Consider the following 14,654-nt stretch of genomic DNA (forward strand, 5'->3'; position numbering starts at 1 on the left):
CTGGATATAAAATAACCATATTTAGCTGAACTACTTACTTTAGTCTGAATATTAGTAACAAAATCCAATGTAAGCTTATTGGTTATGCTTGTACATGGTATGCGTGTGTATTTGTGTGTATATGTATATAAAAGAAAGGAAGCCATTTTGAATGAGGTGACTGAAATATAAATTTACCAGTTGCAATAAGGAGATTTAACAAACTTACAGCTGTCATAATGTATTGTGCACAAGAGATACTTTGCATTCAGTTTCACGTGTGAGACTTTTAACGGTTTTCAAGGAACTCTACAGGTCTACAGCATAAAAAGCATAAACTCAAACCACTGACCCAATCCTTGCAATGAGGAATGAATCACTTAGCTAGTGAGTCAGATCGAATGCTTAGGATTGACACCTTAATTCAACTTTTATTTCCTATACATCAGGCAGTAGCTCTGGAATTTTACATTCTGCTAAATCTCTATGGAGTAGATCATATGTTATCATGGAATTGGCAAATTTAGGGATTTATGAAGGTTTTGCAATTGACAATTATTAAATACAAAGGGTCTTTATAAGTGAAAGAGCAGAGTAGCTTGTTGAGGTCTTTGTCACCTTCTATATTCTGTGTAATTAAGAGCAAATAGCAAGAGCGTATTTATTGATACAGATCACAAATACACCAGCAAGAAGAACTTTTTCAACTTTACTGTGAGTTGATAGTAAGATGGAAATGAAATCTTAATAATCAGAATTGATAGGAACTCAGATAAAAATGTTAAATTTCTTATCAATGTTGATAAACATGAAGTGTTCACTGATGAAGCCACATTTTGTTAACCTGGGTGCAGTTGGAAATTAGTTGATTATTGAGTCTTTTTAATTAGCAAATAAGAAAATCACTAAATATAATGTCAGACTGGTGACATCCTTTACTAGGTATGCAAAGAATCATAAACATGATATGAACTTGTAATACAAATGCTTTAAGTGGGCCATTTGTGTAACTTAGCCCTAATTCCATCACATAATGCCAAATCTACAAGTTTCATGTATTTAAAGTACCTTTGGATCTTAGAGATTTGGTATTCAGATACATGAACTAAGAATTTTTTAGTTTAATAATGTCTTCAGAACTAACAGAATACTTTATCTCTCAGTGTTAGGTTAATAAATGTACATTTTATATGAGTTTATATTTTATTCAGTCCTAAGAATCTTTATTAGTAGTCTGATACATTGGGTGAACAAAGTAGAAGTTGTTTTTTTGCTTTTTGATGTTGTAGTTTTATCTTAGGATGCAATTCTCATTTATCAAGTTCATTTAGGAAATGTAGCTCTGTTAAGAAAATGACAAAGTCAACAAGAGGGATGAGGGCAACTCATCTTAAGGTATGTTTACATCTGTGATATAAAACCTGGTCACTAGTAATGTTGCTTATCCCTGCACACTTAAATATAAATCCTAGTCATTACTGCTTACTCCTGGAATTGATAAAAACAAAGACTGTTAACTTAAAGAAAAGAACCAGTTTTTATTTGCAGGGGGAAATCCAATGCACATCAGCCTTTGTGGAAGGCAAAAGGGAATTTGCAATAGCCAGGAACTTTGCTAATATTTCACAAATATATTGCTATTTTTTTTCCTGATGGCACCTCACTTTCTAATGAGACAGGAGCCATCATGTTGCTAAGAGCCTACACTGATGGCCTGGATTTAGAAATAAATTTGCAATTATTTTAGTATTGCTTGGCTTTTTTAAATGAGCTCTGTAGGAAAACGGAGGCTTATTCTCTGGGGCACATACACACCCAACGAGTCATTTTTCACTTCTGAGATTGCTAAGGAGAATAGAGAGTGATTTGAGGAGTTAAGATGAATCATAGAAAAAGATTTCTTCTACTCACTTTACCATCATGCTGTGCATTTCTGCATCTATTTAAAAATTAACTTATGACCCCTTATTATAGATTACTCTCAGTCACGCACATAGCTTCCCTCTAAAACCATTATTATAACTTCTGTTCAACACACAAGTGGTTTTGACTTGTTAGTATGGACAGATCACAGGACTCTCAAGGAATATCAGGTTAGTTTTAATCTTTCACTAAAGTCAAAATGGGATAAATGTGTGCTTGTGACTGTGTGTGCCTTGATTACATTTATTTGAAAATTATCAAACAAAACTTTGCCCAGGGCTTAGAGGAGTGTTCTGGGAAAAATAAATTCAGGGAAAATTATTTAGGAAATGCTTCGGAGATGACTATTCTTCTATATTTGTCATTAAGTCCTGGAGTAGCTTTGAAAAGCATTAGCAAATAACAATAGGTAATGTTAATCTGTAGTGCTTTTCTTTTTTTAAAAAAATATTTACTTTTTTAGTTTTTTTAGGTGGACACAGTATCTTTATTTTATTTTAATGTGGTGCTGAGGATTGAACCCAGGGCCTCACACATGCCAGGTGAGTGCGCTACCACTTGAGCCACATCCCCAACCCTGTAGTGCTTTTCTTATTAGACATTCCCTCTGAATCAATAAATTTCATTTTGTTGTTTTTCTAAGTTTGGAGGTAATCTGCAAGGCATGATTATGTTAGAATATCAGATTAATATTTTGAAAATTCTTGGCACTGAGTGTTGATTTGTTCTATGTTGACATTAAATTGTCACAAACTAGCCCTTGGAGCAGTTTGAGATAAAATTCTTGAAATTATAAATATATGTCCATGCTTCTACATATATCTGCATCTACATATGTATGTGAATTAAATTCATATTAAACATGGAGAAATATTATGGTATTAAAACATACAAAATGGCACACAACTACAAATTTATAATAATTTTTTTTGAGAGAGAGAGAAAGAGAGAGAGAGAGAGAGAGAATTTTTAATATTTATTTTTTAGTTGTCATCAGACACAACATCTATGTTTGTATGTGGTGCTGAAGATCAAACCCTGGCCGCATACATGCCAGGCGAGCGCGCTACCGCTTGAGCCACATCCCCAGCCCCAATAATAAACTTTTAATGCTACAAGAATATAATTGCATGTCATAGCAATATGAATGCTGTATCCATATGATACACAATAACATACCAACTCAGCCAAGATTTTAAATTTTTTCTATCAGAGTTATACTATCTATAAAATTTTACCTATTTTTCCTTCCACAATTGATACATTATGAATACAAAATATACTAAGATTTTTAAAGCACATAATTACCATATTTGTTTAATATATTTTTTATTTGGTTGCACTTTGATTATTACTGGCAAAAACAAAAGGCATCAAAGTAAGACATGTTCTCAAAATTTGTTGATGAGAGTGATTAAATGAGAGTGATTAAACATCATTTGATATTCTAGACTGGGAATTTTTAAGTAACACTCAATAATTGATTAACAGAAATTCAGTTGCTTTATATGATAAATATTTACTCACTATTTTAAAAGATTTTATTTATATTTATTAATCTTATAATATCTTTGAGAATTCTATAGACATAAATATTCCCTGCTAGGTATGAAAGATTAAAATGACTTTCTCAATGTCCCAACATTAAGAATGAAGTTAAAACTATTAAACTAGATTTTCTAATTTTCCAACAAATATCTGATTGAATCATCTGTTTTTTAAAGTAATATTTCTAAAAGGCAATAACTTTCATGGTTAATGATAGTGCTTTTATTGATTGTTTTAAAGAAATGTATGTCTACTACCTTCTATATTTTATTTGTGTTTAACCTTTGGAGATCTATTCACTTATTTTAAATTCAGTTTTGAAGTTTTCCAAGAAGCTTTGCTTGTTTGATTTACCCTATCTTTTTTCCAATAATCATAACTTATTAAAAGGCTGTTAGAATATTGGTATTAATGCTAATTGAGTATTAAACATAAATACTTATAAAATAATATTTGTATAGGGCATTTATATTTCTTTTTAAAGAGAGGTTTAAGAGAAATTTAAAAAATTAACCAATAACTGTTTCAACTTCTAAACAGGTTATGATATAAGACAATGTCCAATATTTGAGAATTCACTTAATGTGAGAGAAACATGGGATAGAATTAAATTGCCTGGTCTCTGAAAAGATTCTTAAGTTTTTCCTTATTTTTAATCTAATACTTAAAAATAAAATGGTAATTCATTTAGGTCATCAGTGGGGTAAAAACAATCCACTCTTTCCTTTACTCAAAAGATGTTTATAATAGTATACTTGCTGCTGAAAAGCCTTTTCTGGTTGCTGCTAATTACATGTTGTCCATCTTAAAGTCTTTAAAAGGAATATGGGTATCTAATGACTTGTTAAATATTTTATTAGGTAAAGAACCCAAGAGGGTTTCTAGATTTGGAAAAATGCATATAAAAACACTGATTACATTTCTATACATTTTTCAATTTGAATCATCCTGTCTTCCAATGTTATTAGATTTCATCTTCAGATTATATCAGTCAAATGATGCTATAGGGAATGTACAGAATTAATATTTTAATTGAAAACAAAATAATAATCTGTATGGGGGTGGGTCTAAGTATTTGTCTAGCTCTAATTATATTAGTAGTAACATTGTCATTTGATGACTAGACAACAGGTAATTAAAACATAAAATTAAAGCAAAGTCAAATCCTAACTTATAAAGGCAACGAAAATAAAGAGCATTGCATAACCCCATTAAAAAGTTACTAGAGCATTATAACATGCATTTCTAACAATATAATATGCTTACTTTTACTATATTCTAGATGACCAAGTGATAAAATCCTAAATCATAAACACATTTCAAAATGATTTTTCCTCATGAGCTTTATCTTGACAGTCCAAAGCTATTGTGAATGGGCATAGGAGGAAAGTCTATACTGGAAGATGATGAAAAATTACTATAACAGATTTTAAAGACTGTGGCCAGAATATCTTAGTAACTTGGGAACAATCAATTACAGAGAACAGGTCTACTCTATATTTTGTTACCTACACTGCCACCACATTTCTTACCAGATGAGTGTGGGCAGAATCTTTTAAAGGTAATATGAAGGGAGGTCTGGTTGAAATATCATAGTTCTTGAGAAAAAAAAGGCGATAAAGTACATTAATAATCATGAAGACAGCAACTGGTCCCAGCAGGAGCCTTTATCTAAGAGTTCAAAGGACAGATGAGAATTGTATTTTGCCTTGTTGACTTGATTGCAAGGTTCAAATAAGGTCACTTAGCTGAAAATACAGTAAGTGGCTTATTATATTCACAATGTATTTTGGTGTTCATTCTAAAAATGAAATCTTCCTTGGATTTAATCAAGCAATATGAATCTTTAATGCTTTTCTTCTTTGTTGCTGATAAAAATTATTCCTGACGAGCACCAACAAGTCTTGAAATGTCACAACTCATTTTAGAGCGACACAGACCTCTTCCTCCTTCTAACAAAGTCCTCTGTGTGAATTAAGTTGGAAAGAGCCTTAGTGAGGTGACTATCTGATGTCTCAGTGCTGCTCCCAAAGTCATAGTTCTTCAGGCAAGGGCACAGGCAGCGAACAACAGCCCTGCGGATGTAGCTGTCAAACACGTAGTAAATGACAGGGTTGACACAACTGTTGGCAAATGCCAACGGCCCACTCACCTCCATGCCCCACTGGAGAAGAGCTGAAGAAAAATGGAGTTTTGGCTGCAATCCAGAAATAATGGCCAGGAGCTTGAAAGTATTAAAGGGTAGCCAGGAGAAGACAAAGGCTGTCACGACAATAAAGATGATCTTTATGGATTTTCTCAGCTTTTTGTTATGCTTTCCTGATTGCTGGTAATGGACACACAGCTTTCTTGTGATGCAACAGTAGCAGGTCACAATGCTCAGCAAGGGGACAAAAAAAGTGAATATTAAGGCTACCAGGGCCCATGTCAATTTTTCTGAAGTAGCCCTCTTCTCAGCACAGTATGGCTTACCATCAATCAATGTAAGCTCCCTGGACAAAACAGTCGGTAACCCCAGAAGGCAGGAGACAAGCCAGACACAGGTACAGACTCCATATGCACAGTCTCTTCTTCTGAATTTCCTGGATATGGCTGGACACATGATGGCCAGGTACCGGTCAACACTCATACAAGTGAGCAAGAAGACACTGCAGTGCATGTTGACTGAGATCATGTAGGAGCTGCCTTTGCACAGGAAGGAGCCTGTCCTCCATAGTCCTAGAGATGCTTCCTTATCCACCCAGAGAGGCAATGTGACAAGGAAAATGAAGTCAGAGGCAGCCAGGTTGATGATAAAGATGTCAATTAATCGTCGGCTGCCACGTTTGAAATACAATGCACCAATCAGGATGAGGTTCCCCAATACTCCAGTCAGGAACACAGCTGTGTAAAAGATGGGAAGGAAGACAGATGTGTAAGGAATGTGGGAGTGGGTCTCCTTGCCATCAGAGTTTGGACTGGTAGCATAGTAATAATCCAAATAAACTGAGGTTGCTTCTGGGTCCATCACTGAAGATCAGATACCAAATCTGGTAAGTTCCCTTACCTAGAAGGTTTTGGTATGAATTTTAGAAATCTCAAAGGAGCTTCTTTTATATGGTGCTGTTTTTTTTTTTTTCTTCCCTTTAAAGATTTTGGACAAGCATGAAAACAGATTAAAAAAAAAAGTGCAGTTTCTACCAGTCTTCAGAAAGGGCCCACAAGGAACACCACTCTGATTGGTTTTGGTTGGTTGTGGTTGTGGTTTTCTTTATTTGCACTTGCCCATGAAACTGAGTTGCTTTTTTAACTTCTTTATTCAACATATTTGTTTTTTTTTTTGTTTAAATTCAGAAATTAAGAATTGAACTTTTAAATTCTCACCTCTTTTAAAATCTTTGCTTTTCTGACACTGAATTCTTTTGATCTAGCCTTCTGTTTCACCTTTAAGATACTCTTTTGCTTTTAGATCTGGAAGGTATTCATAATAAAGATACACTTTTGTGTTTGCTGTTGGTGATATATGAAGAATATTAGTCTTTTATTTCATAAAGAGTGAATTGCAAGCTTGCCAAGTCATACCAGTCTGCACTATGGCAAACATTATGATTGAAATTAGGGCATTAGAGCTTTCCTATTTTATTCGGCTTTCATTTCATACATAATCAACCAAGTCTGGTTCAATGATTAAAAAAAAAAAAGAAATCTCCAAAAGCCTGCAATCTTTTATTTTTACTATTATTTCAAATTTTTCATCATAGCTAGCATAGTAACTCCTGCACAGTTGGTGCCTTGGGAATGTTAATTTATTATATTTGCTTCAGAAAATTCTCATTTTTGTGACCTAGTATAATTATAAATTAATTTGTTTGGCAGGCATTGTTATTTGTGAACCCCACATACACATTTAAAAATCAAAAACTGCTATTTTTACCCTCTTCTCTGATATTGTACCTCAACCAACGAAGTTCCCTCTTGTTAAGAGTTAACGTCCTTGAATCGATTTTTCTCCTACTAACCTTCAATAATTACCCTTCATCAGATTCCAGATTGCCTCTGACCTTTCCTTCATTATATCACACTTTTGTAGTGGTGAAATTTTTTTGGCTGTCCCTTAAATACCTCCACACATCAGCAAACCTCAGTTGTGGAACCACTGATCAGGCGGCAGACACAAGGTATCATAAATGAGCTGCCAACAGAGGCACTCTAAAAAGGGAAGATTTTTGGTATAATTAAAACATTTGAGAAACAGGATGAAACAGAAAGGACTCCATTCACAGAGTTTTCACATGTTTTCTTTTATATACGAAGGCCATAGTAAAATTTAACAAAATTTGAAATTGTCTCTATTAATTTCATTTCTGTGCTGGCCAAATGGCTCAAGGTTCTCTGGTACCCCCTTTTCCTTCTCTGCATTTCATTTAATGTCCAAAATTCCAGTTTCAGGTGGGTATAACCATTACATAGAAGAACGTATGCATGTAGATAAAAATATAATTGTTAAACACTTAAAGTCTTTTCTGTAAAATTTTGATTTTTTTTCAGTAATTGGAATATTGAAAAGAATAATCCTGCCTGTTGTACTCTTCTCTCCCTCCTGATGTGATACAATGTCATCTCAGTCACAAGCAAGAGAGGTAAGATTAGAAGAAGGATAAGGGGTCCCCTGACCTGGGACAGCCCCATGAAGTCACTCTGGAGTTGCTTTATGGACCTGGCCTGTCTTCTCTGGGCTATTCACTAATTCCAGTGTTGTTGTGGAGAGCAGGGGGTGAGGAGGGGAAGCATATCCTTCGCTAAATATAGACTGCAGATTAGAGAAACTAATTAATAGCCTTGACATTTCTGGGACAGAAATCTTTTCCACTGGGTAAGCCTTAATTATTTAACAGAATAATTCATCTGTCAAATAGTTTGAAGTAGGACAATACTTACTTGAAAAACATTAATAAAGTAACAAAATATTTAAACACTGTACTTACATGTAAATGTGCATGTGTTCAAGTGTCAATCATATACATTCTTTATTTGTAATTGTACTTTAATTGTAATATTAGAATTTTGCAATCAGAGGTTCTTTTGCTATTTGAAAAAAAAATAAGCTTGATTTGGGTCTAAGATTTTTTTAAATCCTTATGTCTCAAAAATTCCACATAAAAGTATAAAATAGAGAAGAGTTTATACTCATACTCTGGAGGAAAACATTAGATTGTGCATTCATTCTGTAGGCCTTAAAATTTCTTTTGCATTTCTAAAGTTGGGTGGCTGGTGATGTAAACTATCTCAAATAAATCTGACTTACTCAGCAGTTTATTGAAGCAGTTGTAGATAAAGTGGTGTGCTTTATCACATGCAGTTACTTTGAAGTAAGATATTTGGTGGTAAAAGCTACACTATGACTATACATGTATCATGAATAGTATAGACCAAAATTAAGAAACAAATTAACCATTTTTAGCCAAAAAAGGGACACAGAGCATGGTTCTGAGCTTTTCATAACTCTAAGTACAATATCAGTAAAAGAGAGAAGCCGCAGTATATGGTGGCTATATAAAGAAGGGGAGGTCATAGTTCAAAGCCGATTGCAAAGGCCATTTTTAAGACTGTATGCCCTTGGATTCACACACAGATATCCATAGCATATGAAAAGGCAATATGAACAAGCTGTTAAAAAATTACAAATATTAGTTAACTCAATAACAGCCCATATGCCACTTCTTAAGAATTGTTTTCCCCCCCAAAAAAATCCACTTAATTTTCCTCCCCAACCCCAGACAGAGATAATTGTATCTACCTTTGAACTTTTAAAATGCTGCTTATAAAGTACTTATTATCTCTATCAGGTGGTTTGTTGTCTTGGCACCTGACCCCCTGAGCAGATCATGAGTAACTTAAAAGCAGGGCACATCTGTTCTCTCCCTGCTAAACTCTAGCAGAAGGCAACTAAAGTCTTTATGGACTCTCAAAGTCATTGTTTGAACTGGTGGACGCCAGACCATATTACCCATTTTAGAGACCCTGGGACACCTACTAAAGTATACATTCACAAATCTTGTCCTTGATCTACAGAATCAGAATTACTGGGGACAGAGTCTAGGACTTTATATTTAACATGCATCGAACACACTAAAGTTTAGAATCACTGTTCTTAATCACCTAAATTAACCAATATAATGTGTTACGCTTTGGTATTAGTCTATTTTAAAGAAGGTTTAAAAATTACTTCAAAATTTGAAACTCATGAAAGTTTTTTACCCTTTATCTCACAATAATTTAGGAATTAATCTGGATTTCTGCACCCTGCCTATTGTATTTCCAATTCTTGATATATGTTCACAACTGGATCAGATGTTGTAGAAGAAGAGAAGTTTTCTTCATTGAGACATATGCCCAAGTGAATCTATTATCATCTATTACATGGCTGTAGCCTGGCTTTACAGAGGACAAAATATTGTACGAATAGAGCTAAACTGGTCAGGCTGTGATCCCTGGCATTGTGATTATATTACTTCAGTTTCTTCCTTATCATACAACTCTGACCCAAAATAAGGTGGAGAGTATATCACCAGATTATATGCACACAGGAAAGCAGAAAGAAATCTCTGGATTTCTTTTTCATACACACCTTTTGTTCATATACATACTGTGATATGTCTCATAATAAGTGGCAAAGAGTATGAAGCAAACTAATTATTTCTCATTAACCTTAGTAGGAAGACAGTGCAATTACACATGTATTTGTTAGTAAGAGAAACTCTTGTCCTATTGAGAATCATAATGTGTGAATCATTTAAGCAGTCCAGTTTGAGAAAATTATTTATACTGTAGGAGTTTAGTTGTTTTTTATTTTCACAGTTACTTGAACAATTTAGTACTATATAGTGTAATAACATATGCCAAATTAAATGGCATGTATTTGCTCTTATCAGTGCACCCTCTCTACTTAATTTATTGGATGATTTCCCATGTTAACTAATGTTTACATAAATAGCAATTATTTTTTCTAGTAACATATACTTAAGGATTCTTCATAAGAGTATATTCAATCTGGATTTATATTATGCATAACACAAATTATTTATTTATGTTGGTATCCCTGGCAACACAGCACAGTGTCTGGCATACAGACCTGGGCTGAATCATGCTTGAGTTCTGAGTCAAAAACCAATGAATAGGAGCTTTTGCAAACTTGTTGAGTAGCTTCTGTTTTCTGTTCAATCCTGGGGTCTTCATCACATCATAAACAAGTGTGGAGAGATGCTTCAAAGTTAGCACAGCATATTTTTGGTTATTTTATACCAACATTTCCACTTGGTGCATCTCGTTAGTATATCTACCATGGCCTCATAATAAATTTGATGGTGATGAGAAGATGAAGATCTTGTTTTAGTTTATAAATAAAGTAGTCAATCACATTAGTTCCTTATCTGCATTAAAGATTACCTTTTTGCAAAAATTTTGTTTAGGGACTCAGCATTAATATTTATAAACTAATAAATGACAAAATAAATCAAGAAAATATTTCCTTTCATAATTTCGGCCATCCCCATGATTGCTGTTCATGTTTAAAGGAGCAAGGAATGCATTATAGCCTTCCTCTTTTTCCTCTGTCCATCTGCATTTCTCACTATCTGTGCTGCTTGTATATTGCCTGCACTGGAAGTGTTGTATATACAAATTCCCTAATGAAACACTATGGCTATGAATCTATGACAACTATATTTTGTAGCCACATTCCTCTTCTTCCAGTGCAATTAAAAATCATATGTGATTTTAGAGCTTCAAGTGATATTAGTGATATCAGTATAACCTTTTTCCTAATGAGGTCACTGGAGCCCAGATAGACATCATTAACCAAAGACCCACGGTGATGATTTTAAAATAAAGGACAATTTGAATGTGAACTTCTCATGTACAAATGGTCATTCATTACTATTCAGAAGCAGGAACATCCAAACAACTATTGTTTGTTACACTTTGAGGCACCTAACAAGGTAGATTTTAGATAGATTTTTTGATGTGCCTTATCCTAGATTGATTTTTGCCATTGTTCTGTAGTGAATACATATAAAGGAATTCAAAGACTGATATAGGTTTTTGAGGATGGTTTTAGCTGGAACCCAGAGCTTGCACATACTTCTGTTTTCCTATGTTCTGAACTCCAAAATTCACAAGGAAAACATCTAGTACAAAATATAGGAAAAAACATAATTTTGATATATCTTTTAAAAATAATTTTTAGTTTCTAACAACAAGCAATTAAAAATTGAATCAAATTTAAGGATGCTAGGGAATTTGGTATTGAAGGGAATTCTTGTGTGAAGAATTGTTTCATAAGCACATAATAAAAACTGGTTATAAGTATGGCAGTATGTATAAACGTGGCTGTATAACCAATGTGATCCTGCAATCTGTACACGTGGGAATAATAAAAATTCATACCCCATTTGAATCAAATGTATGATATATGATATGTCAAGATCAATGTAATGTTTTGAGCAACTACAAATTTTCTTATGTTTAAAAAAATAAATAAAAACTAGTTATAAATCCAAATACCCAAGTTTTCAGTTATTTGGTTTACTTAAATTGCAACTATATTATCTTCCTGCTAAATCTAGAAATATCTTTAACAAATTAAACCAGCAGCTTTTTTAAAAATAATTTTTAGTTAAAAATTCATGATTTCCTTTTTTTTAAAGGGAGAGAGAGAGAGAGAGAGAGAGAGAGAGAGAGAGAGAATTTTAATATTTATTTTCTTTTTAGATTTCGGCGGACACAACATCTTTGTTTGTATGTGGTGCTGAGGATTGAACCCTGGCCGCAGGCATGCGGGGCGAGCGCGCTACCGCTTTAGCCACATCCCCAGCCCCAAACCAGCAGCTTAATTCAATTTTGTTTCTAAACTAAATTTCATAATCTGTATATGATTGTATTAAATCATCTTTAACATTTGTAAAAATATAGGACCAGCTACTGTTTCATGAATAGCAGTATAGGAAAGAGAAACAGGAATTTAATTCCATTAATTTATTAATATTTATTTTATCCACCTACATATATTAACATAAATTAAAAAATAGAAAAAAAAACAAAGATGCAGGGGAAAATCTAGAAATACAATTGTGTGGTTGTGAGGATGTAATGTAGGTTTTCTGTGCTGAAATGGTCAGGATGGATGAAACCTCAAACATACCGACACTTCCATGCCCACACTAATTTGGTGACTGAAGTGTGTCCTGAGTGTTTTCTAGGCATTCTGCAGTCGTGAAGGGTGAAAGTATAATTCACTTCTGCATTTTCCTGCAGAAACATTTACTTCCTGAGCCATGATGTAGGCTATGAGCCCAAGGCTTGAATTTTCCTGATTATGGACAAGCAAGGATGGCACAAGGGCTGTCCTGACAAATCTTTCCCAGTTAATTGGCAATTAGTCCACGGGCTAACCAGCAGAAATGAGCAAAAACACCTACCTCTATAAATGGTTTATTTCCAGTTTTTAGGGGGAATCAGGGGGTTTGAAAATATCCTTATAAAGTCTTTACTTAAATATTGTAAGTATTCAACAAATATTTGTAAATAATAATAATTCAGTAATTCTTTACTGAGCCTCAGTTCCTGTGCTAGGCATTTTATATGTAATTTCTCATTTAATCCTCACAATGATTACAAGAAATAACTGTTGTCAAAAAAAATCCCTATTTTGGAAAAAAGACAACCAAGACTTAGAGATAGCTAAGTAAATTGTCCCAAGTCACAAAACTAATTTACTTAGTTAAATGCTCAAGTTTACCAGTTCAGTTATTCTCTCTGGGCCTCAGTTCCCCTATCTATAAACTGAGGTGTTTTTTTTTCCTTTCTTTTCTTTTAAAATTCCCTTTACCTGGGTTTATTTTCCATGTGGACTGCAGTGGAGAGGTAGGTCCGAAAGTAGGGGATTTCTAATCAGGGACAAAATGAAGGCATTTTGTGGTGCATAAATGCAATCACAAGTCTTATTACACATTAACCATTTGTCTATGCACCTCTACCATTTTTCTAGCTGATGCCTGTAACAAAATTATTTCCTGATTAGATGCTATACATGACATTTCAGTATATATTATAATATTTGAATATTATAATATATTTGGCTATTTATTTTATTTAGCTAATGAGTATGTATTATCAGTTTACCAACTCTGGTGAAAGAAACATATCTACAATAGAAAAACAGATATACCTTCAATTTTTCAGGGTGGGAGAAATTTGACCTCAAGTTGGCTCTTCCATTTTTCCTCTGTGAAGTGGCTAAGTTCCAAGTCATTGGTGGTAAAGAGGGGCTTCAGAAGATACTCTGCTCCTTGATTCTGATGCCCCTACAGTGTTGTGAAACTGGTTATTTGTTGGTCTCGGGCCTCACTTATGGATCCATAAAAGTTATTACCAAGATTACCCTGATGATGGAGTCCCTTGATTTTTGGACCACAACTGAGAACTGAAGAAAATTTTGATGCACACCTGTAATCCCAGTGGCTCCAGAGGCTGAGGCGGGGGGGGATCTCAAGTTCAAACCAAGCCTCAGTTATTTGGTTTACTTAAACTGCAACTATATTATCTTCCTGCTAAATCTAGAAATATCTTTAACAAATTAAACCAGCAGCTTAGTTCAACTTTGTTTTTAAACTAAATTTCATAATCTGTATATGATTGTATTAAATCATCTTTAACACTTGTAAAAATATACGACCAGCTACTGTTTCCTGAATAGCAGAATAGGAAAGAGAAACAGGAATTTAATTCCATTAATTTATTAATATTTATTTTATCCACCTACATATATTAGCATAAATAAAAAATAGAAAAAAAACTAAAGATGCAGGAAAGAGAAACAGGATCTCAAGTTCAGACCAAGCCTCAGTTATTTGGTTTACTTAAATTGCAACTATATTATCTTCCTGGTGCTAAGCAACTCAGAGAGACCCTGTCTTTAATTAAAAAAAATACAAAATAGGGCTGGGGATGTGGTTCAGTGGTTGAGTGCCCCTGAGTTCAATTCGCGGTAACACCACCATTCTAAAAAAAAAAAAAAAAAATTAAAACATAGAACAAATATGTATCTGGTTCATGTTGATAAACTTCTGTGCAATACTCAGTTTAAAATCATTCTGTTGCTTCGATGCCACACAATCTCCAAGGCTGTCCATGACCTCACTACTGAAGATGATGTTCCCTAAGCTTCA

General features: G+C 33.8%; 1 protein-coding gene across 1 annotated transcript; it reads right to left on the minus strand.

Moving 5' to 3' along the window:
* Positions 1-3,214: 3,214 nt before the first annotated feature.
* Positions 3,215-7,647, minus strand: Gpr15 (G protein-coupled receptor 15). Its single transcript, XM_048803483.1, has one exon. The coding sequence runs from the start codon at positions 6,455-6,457 to the stop codon at positions 5,375-5,377; it is 1,083 nt and encodes a 360-aa protein (XP_048659440.1). The 5' UTR covers positions 6,458-7,647; the 3' UTR covers positions 3,215-5,374.
* Between the last annotated feature and the right edge of the window lie 7,007 nt (positions 7,648-14,654).

The sequence above is a fragment of the Marmota marmota genome, unplaced genomic scaffold (assembly GCF_001458135.2).
Source record: "Marmota marmota marmota unplaced genomic scaffold, marMar, whole genome shotgun sequence".
NCBI classification, from domain to species: Eukaryota; Metazoa; Chordata; class Mammalia; order Rodentia; family Sciuridae; genus Marmota; species Marmota marmota.

Bases quoted from the DNA above. Each gene is read 5' to 3' on its own strand.
- Gpr15 (XM_048803483.1), bottom strand. From the start codon at position 6,457: ATGGACCCAGAAGCAACCTCAGTTTATTTGGATTATTACTATGCTACC.